The 17718-nt window shown below is 43.6% G+C and overlaps 1 protein-coding gene and 1 long non-coding RNA gene across 2 annotated transcripts in view; one reads left to right on the top strand and one right to left on the bottom strand.

The window, feature by feature from the left end:
• Positions 1-805: 805 nt before the first annotated feature.
• Positions 806-16708, bottom strand: LOC308220406. The gene is made up of 4 exons (XR_013956657.1): positions 16661-16708; positions 13067-13123; positions 2370-2480; positions 806-907 (listed from the first exon to the last, which is right to left on the bottom strand). It is a non-coding gene; the product is annotated as an uncharacterized lncRNA (long non-coding RNA).
• The window catches only part of EFEMP1 (EGF containing fibulin extracellular matrix protein 1), a gene marked incomplete at both ends in the record, with an annotated part of 49790 nt that continues 46995 nt past the window's right edge, over positions 14924-17718 (top strand). Inside the window, one exon of the mRNA XM_080616352.1 lies at positions 14924-15004. Coding sequence (XP_080472478.1) covers positions 14924-15004 — 81 coding nt within the window. The remainder of the gene's footprint in view (positions 15005-17718) is intronic.

Here is a 17718-nt window from a genome sequence, read left to right on the forward strand (position 1 = left end):
ATTTATCAATGCTCCTTAGACTCTGCTTATCACACTGACTTCCCTGAGCAGAAGCCTTCCCTCTCATTTTGATCTTTTGAAGGCTCTGCACAGGGAGTAACCATTGATTAAAACAGTTTGTAATCAATATTATCTTTACTTCCACTTTTATGCACATTGATATTAATATACGCAAAGAAATTTCTCAACAAGAGCCTTCCATACCCTTCTCCTCTGCATCTCACTCTTCTCTTGCACATATATCCATTGTCATCTCAAAACCCACACTGGAGTAATGCACCTACTCCCAAATCCCCCTGTTGCACGCTCTTTGTGAATTTGAAACACTCTTATTCCCAGAACCTGAACTTTAAAACAAAGCATTGCATTTAGAATTCCTGGTCTTGCCAGGTTGCCAAACTGAAACAGAGCCCCCCATTTTGCACAGAAATGAAGATACAACAGCAGCTTCAGAAAATACTGTACCAGGACAGAAAGGTTTAACCCTCACTAACCAGTCACATTGAAAGACACCCCTGAAACCATTACAGAAACTCACAGGCTTTTCCAAGTAACTGTATCATAGAGGGTGAGTTAATTGCTCTGACAAGGCAACAAATGAAGCTTCCCAAAGGACACAATGTTTGTATGTAAGCGCTTGCTACATCACTTATGTAACTTACTCTGATTCTTTTTCAAGCAATTTTAAAGAAGTAAATTGACCTAAGGGGGTGGAGTAGTTATAACCACAGTTTAAACAAGAGGAAAATTAGTTTAATTGCATATACTAGGTTAGAATATGCTGGCACTCTCCATAAAGACATTACCTGCCTTTTTAAGGTGAGTCTGTTCAGAGGAGTCATAATTTTGGCTCATTTCATGCACGAAGGTTCCTTTCTTCATGAACCAGAGCAGAAGAATATGCAAACTAGAAGTGAAAGAGATTAACGTAGCATTCAGGGAAGAGTTCTTTCATCTAGAAAAGAATAACTTTGGACAAAGCCATTGACTTCAACAGTCCCAGATTAGGGCAAGTTCAGCTGTGAAGCTCCATCCCAGTTCCATAGGTGATCTCTCTGCCCAAAATGAGCTGAAGCAAATGTCTAAATTCAAACTTCTTTAATTACATGGAGGATTTCTGGAACAAGCTCCTTCTACAAGGATGCTGGGGATGCACAATTCATCAGGGACTGTAGTGACAGGACAAGGGGTAACGGGTTCAAACTGAAACAGGGGAAGTTTAGATTGGATCTGAGGAAGAAATTCTTTACTGAGAGGGTGGTGAGGCACTGGAATGGGTTGCCCAGGGAGGCTGTGAATGCTCCGTCCTCGGCAGTGTTCAAGGCCAGGTTGGATGAGGCCTTGGGTGCCATGGTTTAGTGTGGGGTGTCCCTGCCCATGGCAGGGGGGTTGAAACTGGATGATCTTAAGGTCCTTTCCAACCCTGACTATTCTATGATTCTATATAAAACTTATGGAGCTCTTCTGTACCTCATATGGTATGAGACTTGTGAAAGACCTCTCCAGAAGACACCATGCCTGTGCTCTATGTTTAATATTACACCTTCCCCACTGCTGGTCTGACATTTGAATTGCAGCTATAGAATCCCTTCAAAGATATCTGCACGTTTTTCTTTGCTTTCCAGTACACATTCTGCTTCCCGACCAGTTGAGCACACCTTATACCGCCATTGCGACACTAGAGGGCAGCTCTACATTTCCAGATCTCCGTTATCTCAACGAGGAATTAATTTCGTTGCATTCCTACATTATGGATCCACAACCTATAACTTCGGCTCAGGAATCTTATCAAAGCCGCCTTTGTTTTAAAGCAAAGCACAGTGGTTACCATCTAATGCACCAGTTTATCATGCATTTCTCTTTGAGAGGTATGTGGATTTCAGAAGGAACTATGCCGAGCTGACTTTTTAATGGAGAGCACCATGAAGGAAACAGCTCTGTATTTTGCCAGGGTGCTGTTTGTTTCCATGGTGCGTTCCCAATCCCATAGGCTTATGGTATTTCTGCTGCTTATAAGCCCATATGCGTTGAACAGCAACAATAGCAATTTATAGGAAAACATGGTTTTAAAGGTCAGCATTCTTTTAATGTGCACATATACTTAAAACCACAAATCTATGTTAAGCAATTTGCATCAGAACAGAACTGCCTGGTTCAAATTTCCTCTGGCCTTTTCTTTCTTATTCTTTTCCCTGCTATCAACTGGATAAAGGTCCACCAGTGTCAGACCATGCCCTCAAATCAACATGTGCATTTAGATTTGCTTGTTTGTATGTTCTCCCCTTTAAGGCTCAGCCATCAGCCAACAAATGATTGCTGTCAATCAGCTCACAAGAGCTCTGCCACATGGGGAGAGCAGTCCCACTTACCTCATACTCAGCTGCATTCCTTCTATGAGCCTTGGGAAAGGGCTGGCTCCACAGGAACTTCACATATAGCTTGAAGCAAAGTCTGATTTCCACAGGGCTCTAGCCACAGATCTGCATGGACATAAACCAAAAGCATCCTTCAAATAAGCCCCACAGAGGTTTTGCCATCCCACCCTTTTCTTTTTAAATTACTAAAATGCATCTTTCGTTCCCTTTAACTGAGAAGTTACCCTCATTTTGGTCCCTTTCTTCACACAAAAACCAGTCAGGAGCTGCAAGGATTATTGGTAGCATTATGTCACCACAATCATGGGAAGCATGGATTGAATTTCCAGCTTCACCCAGGGACCTAGTCTCTCTCCTGACCTCACTGACAACACACCTCCACAACCACACCGCACTCAGTGCAAGGGAAAAGGGAATGTTTTCTGGGACTACCGTATTAAATTACTATGAGAACACCCCACTAATAACAATAATATGTTCTACAAGTTCCTTTTCCTATTAGAAGGCCTACAAGTCAAGCTCTACAACTGAATCCTTGTACTGGCTATCTTCCAACTATGCATGGAAAAATATACTGACACAAAAGTTGATTTAAAAGACACCAGAGGGGTCACTTCCACATTAGGCCAGATTGAATTTTCCTCACATTTTGTGGAACTCTTCAGGAGATTTGTTATGGCATTCCATAGGCAAAAAAGCAGCAAAACATACTGTATAGAGCCTGCTGAACACTTCTTTTCACAACAGACCAACCTACAATAACAAATCCTTTTGCTATTCACAAGAGAATCATTGAGTATTGCAAAACTTGATCATTACTGATTCATGACAGCTTGAGGGAAAACATCAGCTGAAGTAATCAGGTCAGGGCACTGCTGGTGACCACAGTGTTGGCAAAAGAAACCACTTCTGTCTTCATATCTTTCATCGAAGTTTAACATTTCACAGTATTTAGCTTTTAGCACTTCATTGCTGCAGATCAGTAAACAACTAATAGCTTGAGAACGAGATGTTAAATTGTGAGCAAACATCTCTATTGAGTATTATCTCCTAATTTACTTACACTGTTCACATGCTTTACATTCAAATTAGTAAAATTACTGTTAGGATCCCTAACAGTTGTAAAATAATCTATTACTGCTGTTAAGAGCTTCACAAGGCGATTAATGCCTTACATAGCCTGACACTCAAGGGATGCTGTGTCACATATTGCCAACTGGGAGTAAAGATCTTGTTCAGATCTTAAAGTGGACAAAACCCCTACTTTTTTTGACAAGGAAATCGATGTGATCTTCATTTTCTCCTGGAAAATGAAGGAGGAAGTCAAAGCTTTTCTCTACTAAAGATGACTGCAAACAAATCCATTCCACTTTCTCCCATACCTTCGTGATATTCTTTCTCTAAACATTCTGAATAGGCAGCAGTGTGGTGAAAGACCTTTTGACTCCAAATGAAGTATTGCAATAGCTCTTATTCACCTTCCTAAGGTGCACACTTAACCTAAAGCCTAAAGCTGACAAACTGTTAATCCACCCCAAGTTAAGATCTGTTCTGCTGCAGAGAAGATGCTCTCCTTACCCTGCAACTACCTATGCTAAATGGGACTTATACAATATAGTGTGTTCTGGCAACTTAAACCCAGCCCATAGGGGCCAACTTTCAGGCATCACAACCTGCTACACTTCAGGCCTACATCACAGATACACTTCCTGCATCACAGGAGGCTTTTACTAAATAACAACAGCCATGTTGGAGATGGAAACTGAAGTTAACTGGATGAAGTGTGTCAAGAACTGTGCCACAGGCATAAGCTGTGAGTTTCTACGCAGATTTATTTGTTATGCAGGTTTGTTCTGAAATAAATGTTATGTGACTGTTAACTTTGAATCATTATTAGCTCTAAAGGCACGTTGTAAAACCACTCAACTCTACCTTCAGAGAACAAAATTACACATCTCTTACAGCTTTCTGCTAATTATGGAAGGAAGGAAGGAAGATCTTTGATGGAAGGCAGGAAGCTGTAGGAAGAAGAGCAGGTCTTCTTACAGCTGTCACTAGAAATTTTTCACCCATTCACAGGATTATTTCATAGTTTTAAGAAAACTCAGTTTCCTCTAGTGCTACCTATAAGATTTAGGTGCTCCCCTCACAAAAACAACATTAAACAAGACAGAATTAAACGTTGTATTCGCAGACTTTCTAAGAGAATAAACTGTATTAAACTCAAGGAACTCCCTTCTAAGACGTGTCCCTATAGATGAGGTGAGGACTCAGTCGCAGAGCAGTCTCAAGTACTTGGACAGTGACTGTCAGAGTTCAGAGTACATTGCCTGTTACTTGAAGCCCCCCTGCCCTGAGTTTTCACTGATCTTGTGATACACGTGCAAGATAATCCACACACACTCACAGACACCAGTTACATTCTACTCCCACACAGGGTAAGCACCAGTTCTGAACTGATGCTTCTTTTGAATCAGCATAACAAAGAGGACTGAATAAAAGCATGGGGAAAATAAGGAAAGGTCCTTCTTAATAGTTGTAGTGCCACACTCTTAAAGCCAATGTCACCTCCATTGGTTTAGCACCCTCCTCTTTAAGGCAGCAATGAATTTACCAGCTAACAGCAACTACACGTCCCCAAAAGCCATTTTGCAGTTACTCACAAAAATAGAACAGGCTCTTAACCCACCTCAGTCAGACTACACAAGGTTCAACACACCTTCAGTGCAAGGGAGAGACAGAATCTGACCCCTGTCCTAAAGAAACAAGTGCCAAAAAAGCTGTTTTACAGCAATCAATCAAACAATCTGTATCAACAGGCTTAATTCATACACAGAATCGTAGAATGGTTTGGGTTGGAAAGGATCTTAAGATCATCCAGTTCCAACCCCCTGGCACGGGCAGGGACACCTTCCACTAGAGCAGCTTGCTCCAAGCCCCTGTGTCCAACCTGGCCTTGAACACTGCCAGGGATGGGGCAGCCACAGCTTCTCTGGGCACCCTGTGCCAGCGCCTCAGCACCCTCACAGGGAAGAGCTTCTGTCTTATATCTAACCTGAACTTCCCCTGTTTAAATTTGAACCCATCACCCCTTGTCCTATTGCTACATCTTCAAGATGAAGCGTTTCTTTGTGCTCACAGCTTGCCGAGAGACAGCAGTCAGGAGCTCCACTAAGATCCAGAGATTTGTATATTAAATGCCTCCCTGAAAGATTTATAAATTCCAGGTACTTAATAACTGAGACAGATTATTAATAACTCAGCCACAATTCGCTGACAAGATGCTGAACTAAGAGTTCTCCTTTGATTTGAGGAAAGCACAGGCAAGCTCAATCAGTTTTGCTTTTCCTGCTCAAGTGGTTTCTTGCAGAAGCTGAATTTATATGGAAAAAGTCTGTTCCCTCTTAGAGATACACATTTGAAAAATGAATGACGAATATGAGCATAAATAACCAAGGCCTAAAATTCTGACAGACTGTAACTGTTGCTTCTAGAAGTGAACATTTCTGCAGGCACAATTCACTGTTTAAAGTGCTGTCAAACATTGCATTTTTCAAGGGTAAGGGAGCTGGAAAGCAAAAACCTTTTGACATAAAATGGGATAAAAGAATCTGGAAGTAAGTATGAGTAAGACAGTGAGTAGGACCCAGGTAAACACATTCCCCCCCTTTGCACTGGTGCAAGTGATTTTTCCCACCTGCCCCCTTCTCTTTTTGTTACAGCTTTATGAATGTGTGGAAAGACACAAGGACAGGCTGGTGCTCCAGCTGTGACTTGGTCTGCACACAGTGCTTTTCTTGAAGCATGTACCTGTCCTTTACCTTCTGTACACTGAATCCATGCTCAGCAAACCACTTCAACCAAAGTCCAAGAGCCTTCTGCAGGAAATCATAGAATTATAGAATGGTTTGGGCTGGAAAGGACCTTAGGATCATCCAGTTCCAACCTCCTGCCATGGGCAGGGATGCCTCACACTAGACCATGTTGCCCAAAGCTCTGTCCAACCTGGCCTTGAACGCTGTCAGGGATGGAGCATTTACCACTTCTTTGGGCAACCTGTTCTGGCACCTCACCACCCTCACAGTAAAGAACTACTTCTTCGTATTTAACCTGAACTTCCCCTGTTTCAGTTTGAACCCATCACCCCTTGTCCTGTCCCTACAGTCCCTGATGAAGAGTCCCTCTCCAGCATCCTTGTAGGCCCCCCTTCAGATACCGGAAGGCTGCTACACTCCCTGGCTAACCCAGGAAAGGGCAGAAATATCATGTTTATGAAGAAGTAATCCGTATGTAGGAACCCCTCCAAGTGTGCTCCACACTGTCACCTGACAGCCCTGGGAGCAACCAGGCTCCTTGGAGGCAGGAGGCAATACCTCAGGCATTGCTCTGCAGTCTCCAAAAGGGACACTTTAATATCATAATCTCCAGAACTGTATTTACGACCTGCAGCTGTGGTGCCAAAGAGGCCCCTGGCCCCTTACACACTGAGACTATTGTTGGCAAAACAGAGCTCTGAGATTTCTTGAGTGACATAAGCAAGTTAACTGAACTACACTGGGCTGCTCTGGATGGGGGTGGAGAGGGGTATTTGGTTTTCTTTGTGTTGATCAGATTATTTGGGTCTTTTATCACTTCTGGTGTTAGCAGTCTTCTAACTTTTAATAGCCCTTAAAGCACAGTAAGGTGTGAATGAGCAGGAATTCATTTGTCAGGGCTTTGGGCTTCCACGGAATGAGAACTTGAACTGATTAATAAAAAGAGAATCCCCATGCTGCACATAACATAAAATAAGTATATATTGTAAGTTATGTGTGAGCTTATTACGCAGATGAAATGTTTGGCATTGCTCTGCAGCCACTTAAAAGGGATACTCCAATGACTTAGAGCAGTGGTGTTCCCTCTGTCTCACTCCCAGAACAAAGCTTTTCCCTGATGTGGTTAAACTCCTACAGAGCACATTTTGGGAGCATACAGGGATATGGACTTCTCATTGCCAGCTTTCAGCTGTATCATCTTCCAGTCTTTTTGCTTTTTCCAGAATTCTGATGCCTTTCTACAGCATGTATCTGCAAAGAGGGGTGAGAGGATATCGCCTTAAATCTCAGCTAAAGGAATAATCTCACTGTTATTTTACTTCTGCTTTCTGCATGACAGCATGCAGACCAGCACTAAGTTTAATATTTGAGGGAATTAAAGTGCTCTGACATATATATCCTTAGGTATTAACATGCAGATATTCACCAGAAACGTTGTGTCTCAGGACAGTAATGAACAGGTTAACTGGGCAGATTGTTTGCTGAAGTTCACCCCCACACAACATGAATAAGCAAGGCTGCTGTTTTTCTGGTATTAATAACTTCTTCTCAAAGGGAAAGAAAAGCAAACTCAGAGAGTTCAGAGGATGCTTACGAGACCAAAATACTGTTTAACCTATGTACTGATCCTGATGCAGCAACTCTGCCCTACAAATCTGTTCTTCTAAGGTCTTCTTCCACAGCAGCCTTTCTGAGATGGCTCATTTTCTTTGTGCTGAAAGATCACCACACTCCCACACTCCATTCTAGGTCCCCAAGGTTCTGCAGAAAGCATTAGGTTCAGGTTTTCCAATACAGATGTCTGCTTTGAAGGTGTTCAGCACTTTCTGAAACTCAGGAGTGTTCTATGTCCTATTCCAATCAGCTCATGTTTACCTTTCTCAGAAACAAAAAGACTATACGACAAGAAGAGACACCTCTTGTTCAGAGGAAGGGGAAATTGATGTCCTGTGTGGAGGGAAGATAAAGAGAAGACACAGTTTTTACTTATCCACACTCATTTTCCTCTCTGAAACATGAATGCTGCAGCAGATGAAGTTCTGCCTGATTCTACTTTCAGCTGAGTCAATGGCAAGGTCCCTAAGACAGGCCCCATCACTGCTGCCTGAAGTCAACCTCAGAGAGAAGCATCCAAATTGCACCAACTTTGAAAGAGATCTGGGTATCTAAGACAATGAACTGTCTGGAAATCCTGGATATGTAAAGTGAATGTATTCTCCTCACTTCCCTGTGCGAGCATCACAGATTTGCTTCATTTCACAGAGAGTGTACCAAGAAATAGAATCATAGAATCATTGAGGTTGGAAAAGACCTTTAAGATCATCAAGTCCAACCATTACTCCAAGATTCCCGAGACCACCACTAAAGCATATCACTGAGGGCCTCGCCTACACGGTGTGTGAACACTTAAATAGATCAAATGGTTTGCACAAAGCTTCACGAGAAGCCAGAATGAGAGATGAAGACTGCCTCTAGCATATTCTGGGTAATATTGGATCTGAATTCTGGCGTTCCTATTTTGCCTCTTAGCCAGAGCAAGAAAGCGCACTGACACAGCTGAATCAGAAGAAAGCTCTATGTTGCAGGTACTATTTTCAATATCAGGAAGACTTTCTGATCCTCAGATGGGTTGTAGTCCTGCAAATAGGTTCTAGACAATTCTCATTTTAACCAAACTGGTTGAATCCCAGTTACAGCAACAGAATTAAACTCCTGCATGCAGCAACACTGGCCTTCCAGAAAAAAGGAAACAAGGAACAATGACTCTGGTGTTATAAATGCCACATATCTCCAATGATGCACATTTCCCAGTCTGCTGTTTCTCTTTTCTGACATGAGAAAAAGAGAAGGAAAATCACTGGTAGAGAGGGCAATGGAACAGAGCTGCTACACAGAGTAAAATGAAATTGAATGAGTTAGTAACACCCGTACAAGCAAGAGATCATAGAATCATAGTATCCCAGACTGGTTTGGGTTGGAAGGGACCTTGAAGCTCATCCAGTCCCACGGGCAGGGACACCTTCCACTAGAGCAGCTTGCTCCAAGCCCCTGTGTCCAACTGGCCTTGAACACTGCCAGGGATGGGGCAGCCACAGCTTCTCTGGGCACCCTGTGCCAGCGCCTCAGCACCCTCACAGGGAAGAGCTTCTGCCTAAGAGCTCATCTCAGTCTCCCCTGTTCTGGCAGGTTCAAGCCATTCCCCTTGGCCTGTCCCTACAGGCCCTTGTCAAAAGCCCCTCTCCAGGGTTTTGTAGATAGGAAGACTGCTAAAATTCCAAGTACAATTGCTTTGCAAAATAAAACCTTCACAGCAATAGTGCTGCAATTTAAGTTAAGGCCAAAATTTGTCATACCTGAAACTCTTACCACATTTAAACATCTTGACCTGTATGGTTAATCCATGAAAACAGACATTCTGAGATTGTGAGTAAACTTTCGTTAAGTTGGACCTCAAAGTTTTGCCCTTGGAAAAAGAGAGAAAACCCCTGTAAACCATGATCTCTCATTTTGCAATGGGAAGCCTGAAGTTAACACCACACAAGTACAAACAGGAGTGGTTTACAGTCATGAAAAATATTAACTACTTAAGACATAAGAGGTGACGAGCCACACATGCAAAGTAAAATGGACCCATACTTCCCCACACTATTACATCCTCACTTCTTGGGTTGTTTTCAGATCAAACTCACACTTCTGAAGCCTTCTGATTTACTGATTATACTGCTTGTATTATTGTATTATACTGATTATAGCTGCACAACAGAGGAAGACAGGCTCTGGGGAGATGCCTTCCTCATTCATTTGCTCTCACTCGCATTTGTTTCCACTGTCAAAGGACTCTGGTACAAACACAATCACCCCATTCTCTGGGCATTCCAATTTCTGCTGGAGTTTACAGACACGTACAGAATGTAAGATCACATCCCTACAAATTGCAGCAGCAAAGCAAACTGCATGCTTGAGAAATTGCAAACAAATCACATGCTGCTTCTTTAGGAAAAGTTCAAATTAAAAATGGCAGCAACATTGGACTTGAATATCCTCAGAGCATTGTTCAGCATTTAGAAATGAAATCACAGGTTAGCCTAAGTTAGTCAAAGGCCTGAGCACAACAAAACTCATGCAAGAGCTCTTGTACAGGAGATAACTTGAGCGAAAGAAAGGCTGAAATTCCAGGCTGCTAAATTTCCTAATCCAATCTTTGTGCATTTTTGTCTTACCAAACTGCAAGAACTATGGGGCAGGAGTTTTCTTTGATGATGTGTTTGTATCACACATGTATCACACTACGGTCATACAAAGCAGCAAACAAGTAACAACAACAAACATATATTTCATTTTAATGAGAGGCTTAAGGAGGGAATATGTTCTATCTCTTTTGCTACTGACATTTTGGTCCTTTTTAACTTCTTGTAATTGCAACGTCTATGATCAGAAACTGATATGACACATTCTTACCTCTCACTGTTAGTTTTCTGTGAAAGGTGAGAGTAATCTGCTGACACAGTTCTTTCAAATGAAGTCTGCAGTACAGTACCACCTCACACCACATGCAATATGCTTGAGGTACCTCCCTTGAAGGTAAATAAACTCACAAAATCTTACCTCAAATAAAAGTTCAACATTTGTCATATTTAATCAGCAATAAAGTCAGGTACATAATTCTTCACAATTTATCCTTCACCAACACTATGTCATTTCCAAGTCGAAATGTGGAAAACATCTTGACATTTGCAGGCAGTGTGGCAGAGAGGCAGCCTGTCATGTTATCAAAATAATTTATGTTCGAGAATTCCTGTGAGTCCAACAGGAAAATAACATCTCCACCATTCCAGTTCTTAGTTTAGACAACTCCAGTGTTACTCGATATGACATGCTTGGGAAAAGAAATCATCTTAAATTGACAATGATAGTCCCCTGAGCTGACAAATACAAGTTGCTTAAATTCTCTGTGTGCTTCATTATGTGTTCTTGCAAGCTCTGTTTGAAACAGGAAAAGGGGGTCAGATCTGGGAGTAGAAGAGATTAAACTGCAATTTTGTTTTCCTCATCTTCGGGCTTGCCTCTAGTATCAGTCTCAGCCTGTTCTAAATTATGTCCAGCTGTCTATGGCCCCCAGGGACAATTCTAGCAGCCAGAATTAGTTGGAGTGCAGTGACATTTTAACCACACACAGCCTTCCTCCAGCCTACCTAAACTTGGGTTTTTGAGGACAATGGGGGGTGGCAACAAGCCCTGCCAGGAAGAAAAAATGTGAACATTTAAGTCATAAACACATTGGAGTTAAAGAATGTATGAAAACTGTGGGGTTTAAGGAAACCAAAAACTGAGATGTGACAGAGAGTTCACTAAAGCAGCAGGGAATAGAGTGCACCATTAGCGGAAGGAGCCAAAAGCAAGTAATCAGCGGCCAGCCTCACAGGGCTGCCTCAACAAACAGCACTGTCAGTGACTGCTGCAAAAGGTTGGCCTCAGTAACACCATGTTGTATGTTCAGCAAGAAAGGATGGATGGTTTGACTGCTTCTTACATGACATCTTCAGACATTTCAGGTATGTAAATAAGTTGTTCTGCTGCTGAGCAGCTCATTCACATACCTTACACCCTTCTCAACGTTTCCAAGGGTCTAAATCCTGCTATCTTACATCAGTAAAATTTCCAGTGGCCTGAGTAGGAAATATCTGAGCTACAACATCATGAACCAAGTCCACTACCTCCATTTAAAGGATTGAGAGCTATCCCTGGCAGAATATGGTACCTCAGCAAATGTACAAGAGTGTCTGAAGCCAAGTATAGGATCCATGCTCACTGGCTTTCACACACCCTCCAAAATGATGTTTCTGCTCTTCTCTGCTTTTCCTTTCCTAGAGTGAAAACAACCCATTGCAGTTGTGTGGCACAGACAGTGTTTCCCTAGGTGGTAAATTAAGACAAATTTTGATTTAATGCATGATCCAACAAGTTAAATTCAGTCCTCTTTGCATGGCAGATATGGCAATGCATTCAACACTCACGAAGTGCTGTTGTCAGTACATGTAAGTAATGGATGTTACTATTTGCATTCATTAGATTATTAGAAATGTCTGTGCTGCTTCCTGTAAGCATGAAACAGTCAAATTTCAAAATACATTAGGGGCACAAATATAGATTTACACTAACGGAAGTCAGTAACTTAGAGACAATCTAACACTTCAAAGTTGCATCTGTAAAAAATGACATACAGGCTTTAAAAGAACTTGTTTTGGAGCAGGAGAGTAAGTATCAAAAGATAACTTGTTACATAGGCCAGCATGAAAAATATCCTTAAAACGTAGTAAATTTTCTCTATCACACCATGTTGTTGCTTCTGTACTTCATAGAATCATAGAATAGTCAGGGTTGGAAAGGACTTTAAGATTATCCAGCTTCCCCCCTCCTGCCATGGGCAGGGACACCTCACACTAAACCATGGCACCCAAGGCCTCATCCAACCTGGCCTTGAACACCGCCAGGGATGGAGCATTCACAACTTCCTTGGGCAACCCATTCCAGTGCCTCACCACCCTCTCAGTAAAGAATTTCTTCCTTAGATCCAATCTAAACTTCCCCTGTTTCAGTTTGAACCCGTTACCCCTTGTCCTGTCACTACAGTCCCTGATGAAGAGTCCCTCCCCAGCATCCTTGTAGCCCCCCTTCAGATACTGGAAGCTGCTCTGAGGTCTCCACGCAGCCTTCTCTTCTCCAGGCTGAACAGCCCCAACTTTCTCAGCCTATCTCCATACAGGAGGTGCTCCAGCCCCTGATCATCCTCATTGCCTCCTCTGGACTTGTTCCAACAGTTCAGCCACCAGCAAGGTGTGTGGACTGTAAGTCCTACATTTTTAGAGTCCCACTTACCTGTAAGCACAGAAACTGCAGTGGGAGAGGGAAAATCCTGTCTTCTGTCATAACTACCTAAGAAAAAAGGTAGGCAACATACTGTTAAATGTATTCTGAAACCACCAGTGTGGCTGTTTCTAAAACAGGTAAGAAAGAAGCAGTTTGGTTCAGACACAAAATTATTGTGACCTTCCAAAAAGAACTGACACTTTACTGATGCAAGATCAAATATAATTTAGCGTTAAGAACTTAAGGGATGATACAGGAAAGCCGCTCTCTAGGCCAGCAGTGCCAGAGGTCTGCAACCTAATACGACATTTTCTCGGGAGATCTCAAGTTCTCCAGGCTCTTCATGGCCAACATTAGGGAAGTAAAAGGGTTCTTTAAATAAAGAACTCATGTTCAGCCATAGGAAGAGAGCTGCACTGCCACCGCACAGTGCCGCTAGAAGCAAAACTGAGGTCCTGAATAAAGATCCAGCTTATCCCTCTGTACAAAGAGTTCCCTGGCACGCTGCTCCTCACCAGCATCATGCTACCTACCAGAACTCCTACATTTCTGTCATGCCTCTTCATCCTCCCTTCAGCTTTCTCACTGGGTAGGGAAATAACGGTATTTTACATACAGAAGTGGCCTTTAAAAGTAATGGCTGCTGAAGCTACATGGTGTCCAAGAAAACAGGCATTCCCCCATGAAGGGCTGTGGGGTTTTATTTACCAGATCCAGAACGGGCAGGGAAACACATCAATCTTCCTATTTAATTTCAGATACCTTGCCTAGCTGGATGGACGCTCCATACTATTGCTTGCAAAGCCACAATTCAGCCTAGATTGAAAAGTAAATGTTTATTACAAAGGCTTTCAAAAACATGCTCCAAGGAGCAAGCCCAGAGCCCAGCATGAGCCAGTCCATCAAGAGCTCAGGTAAGGAGATGGTGAAGCTCATTTACACAGATCGAGATGTCCCCACACCTCAGTGTTCCGGTTTATCACACAACAGGGCAACCATACCACAAACACTACTCCATACAGTCAGGTTACTACCGACCTACTGCAATCTACAGCAGGTAAAGCACCAAGTACCTCATCACTTCCCTCCTTCCCACCTCCGCCTCATGGCGCTCCTCAACAGCCGCCAGCCCTCGAAGGCCCACAGCCTCCAGAGCGACGGCCGCGCTCCCCTCACGTCCTGCCCCGGACCCGCCGCCCTTCCCCGCACCGCGGCTCCGGTGTCCCCGGCAACGGCTCCCCTCAGGCGGCCACCTCACGCACCCAACATGGCGGCGTGTCCCGCACCTGCCCCGCCTCAGGGCGCCCCGGCGGGCAGCAGCGCAGGGCCGGGCCGAGCCCGCCCCGCCCCGGCGGAGCGCTCGGGCCGCCGCGGGGTCGGTAGGGGGCGTGCGGGGGCTCCGGCAGGAGCCGGGGCCGGTTCTATTTAGCTGAAGGCCCGCGGGGGGGGAAGAAGAGACGAGACCGAGCGGGCGGGCGCCGGCACCGCAGCGGAGCCAGCGGACGGACGGTAACGCGCCGCCGGGAGCAGCGACCGCCGCCGTCCGCGCCGGCCCCGCCGCAGGTAGGAGTGGGCAGCGCGGGGTGGCTGCGTGCCGCGGGGCACTGGCTCCTGGGGTGGGTTTGCGGGGCAACGCAGGTGCCCGGCGAGGTTCTCGCCCTGCGGGGTTCCCCTGGTCCCCCTTCATTGCATAGGGTGAGCTTGCACACCAGAGCGGCTTCGCCACCCGAAAGGTGCGCTGACACCGGTAAAAGAGCGGAGCGGAGCTGAGCCGCCTCACCCAGGTAGGGGCCGGGCAGGTCTCGGCGGTGAGACCGGTACAAACACCCCCCGTTCACTTGCTTGTCTTTCTTTTCAGGGTTCACGATGTTGACAGCTATGTTCTTGGCTGCTCTCATTCTTATTACAGTGCATTCGCAGGAAACGGAGGAAACCATAACGTACACGGTAAGGTTTAATAGAACTCGAGGTAATTGCTGCTTTGCAGGGATTCTTCGCTAAATGACCCTTAAGAAAAACCAAATTCCTTGCCAATGTATAGCATGCAATATAAAGTTCTTAGGGCTCGGATGTTAACCATAAAATAAGCTGTTCCTGCACCGAAACAGTGTTTTAAAGCTGAAGTTGACAAGACAGAGCGAAAGAGGCTACAACTGCCTGCTTTGAAAGCTTATCTGTGAACTGAGCTTGATGAACTGAACGTTATGAGGCTTTAATATTTGTTTAATCCACTTTCCTCAAGACAAGGTCCCTATGGACCTGACTTTGAAATGGATGGAATTTGACAGATAATTAGGTCAAACATTCTTTGGTGTTTTCTTTTGGATATTTGAAGCTGCTTTTAACAAAATGTAAGTGCTTCAGAACTCGGTGCTCTCAATGAAGCATCCGAGCCCTGCAGTGATCACAGGACTTAGTTTCTGAGCTGGTTTTGAGCAGTGCTTTTGCATGGCTTGATAGATTTGCACAGGGACACTGGAAATAGGTTTTTCTTGCAACCAAGTGATAGAGTAAGAGGTTTAAAGGACTTTTTGTAAAGCTTCTTTTGAACTAATTTGCCTGTGTTCTGCCTTTGGCTTGCATAATGCATGTCGTAGAAGGAGTGGCAATTACATCGGCTTGGGCTGGGGAAAAACCCACACTTTCACATCTGATTTACAGTCGTAATCCCTGCAACTTGCTTCATATGGGTGGACCTCTGAATATGTGTACAGGCATTAGCGCAATGCCACACAAGCAGAAAATTCTGCACACATGCAGAAAGTTAGAGAACCACAGCCAAAGGCTCAGATTGTGTCTTATACAAGTAATCCCACTGAAGTCAGTGGGATGGCTCAAGCAAGTCAATATTGCAGAGTTGGACCTTAGTGTAGAAGATGGGGCTTCAAGAAGCCTCAAGTGAGCATCTAGAAGCCAGTCATAAAACACTTTAACACTGGGCTTTAGAAGCAATAGAGTTTTGGAGGTTGGGAGTACTTTTATTTAGAGGCTTCTGTGATTATTTTGTGAGTCCCTATATATAAGTGGAAACTGCAGATTTAATTACCTTTCGCAAATCCAGCCTAACACAGGGATCCCATCCCCCTGCTTTGGCTCATTTGTTACATGTTCTTTTTACAAAACTAAGCAGCATTTTCTGTTAAATCTACGTAGTTCTGTTAATACCAATGGGAAATGTCTGGCATGCTTATGATTTGGGTTCCTCTACTCCATTTTCAAAGAGGTCTTAGCATTTAGGTGCTTCAACGATCATCAGACTCCAACCCTATAATACTACTTAAAAAAAAACTTAGCCTTTGGACATTTTACTCTTAAGATGCTACTGTTTCTCACATGTGCATTGTGTTCATTTAGAGCCAAATCCTTTTTTATCCCTTTCTATCCCTTCAGCTGCAATAATAGATGGATTTGGCTCCTTGCAGTGAAATAGACAGTACTTCTGTTGTGCATTAGCAGGAATTGGGCAATTCAGTAAGTGCATGAAATAGCTGTTTTCCTTTGGGCTTCCATTCTCATAGCTACAGTAACTTTAGTGTTGTCACCTCGGCATGCAGTCATCCTGTTAGAGATGGAGAATTGTGATACAATTTGCTGTGCACTTACCCCTTTGGAAGTAAAAGCCTCCAAAGCTGCAGATCACTGGTGTCACCTGCAAAAGAAGAACATATTTTCAATCCTATTGCTGAGTCAGTGTCCTTTAGTAACAAGTTCCTCAAAATAACTTAAGGATAGTGCATGGAACAAGTGGATCTTGGCATTGGAAGAGCACATTTGTCCCGTGTATAGTTCCTCTGCAACAAGATTTAGCTCGCTTGACTGTGACTAATTACATTAGCTGACTGGATTCTTTTTTCTATAGGATCATTAAAGCAATATCCTGAGCAGCACAAGATGAGTATGAACCTACATAGTATGGCTAAGTTGATTCATTGGTACTTTAAATGTGTCTGCTGTAGTTGGTATCATTTTGATACTTAGCCAATCGGTTTCTAAATGTCTCTTGTGATTAAAATGATCTAGAAAACGTAATGGTTTTGGGCAGAGGAATAACGAAGACGCCCACTCAACTGCAGGGCAGAATAGTTAAAATTCTTCCTCAATGTACTAGCCTGCATTGATATGAACAGTTACTGAGTATAGTCTTGTTTGAATTTTGCAGTCTTATTTATACAAGTAGTCCTGTTATAAACTAACCGTTTATTGTATGTCTCCCAATATAAATTGTTCTTCCTCGACTGCAGCTCCTGGAGTCACGTGATTGCAAAGCATGTGAATGAATTTCCAGTTACCATGAGATCCTTCCCCATTGCTGGAGTGCTAATGGGAAAGGATGAAGCACAGGGGTCTGGTAGTCCCTCTGGTGAACTGGGAACTAAAGCTGTTCACCCATTGGAAGGCAGGGGGGCTGGAACTAGATGACCTTAAGGTCTTTTCCAACCAAATTCAGAAAAACTTGCTTTTTTTTGGATCAGATTTTCATACTGGTGAGCTGGATCCAAAGGTTCATCTATTCCAGGATTCAGCCAATTATGCTTTAAAGTAGTGTATAGAAACAAAGCAAGGGGGCAGTGATGCTTTCCCACTTTGTTCCCAGCCCCAATAAAACCTACCTACTCACCACAAATGATATCTCAGGAACTTCCCAAAATAGAAGCTCTCTC

The sequence above is a fragment of the Psittacula echo genome, assembly GCF_963264785.1.
Source record: "Psittacula echo genome assembly, chromosome: 4".
NCBI lineage: Eukaryota > Metazoa > Chordata > Aves > Psittaciformes > Psittacidae > Psittacula > Psittacula echo.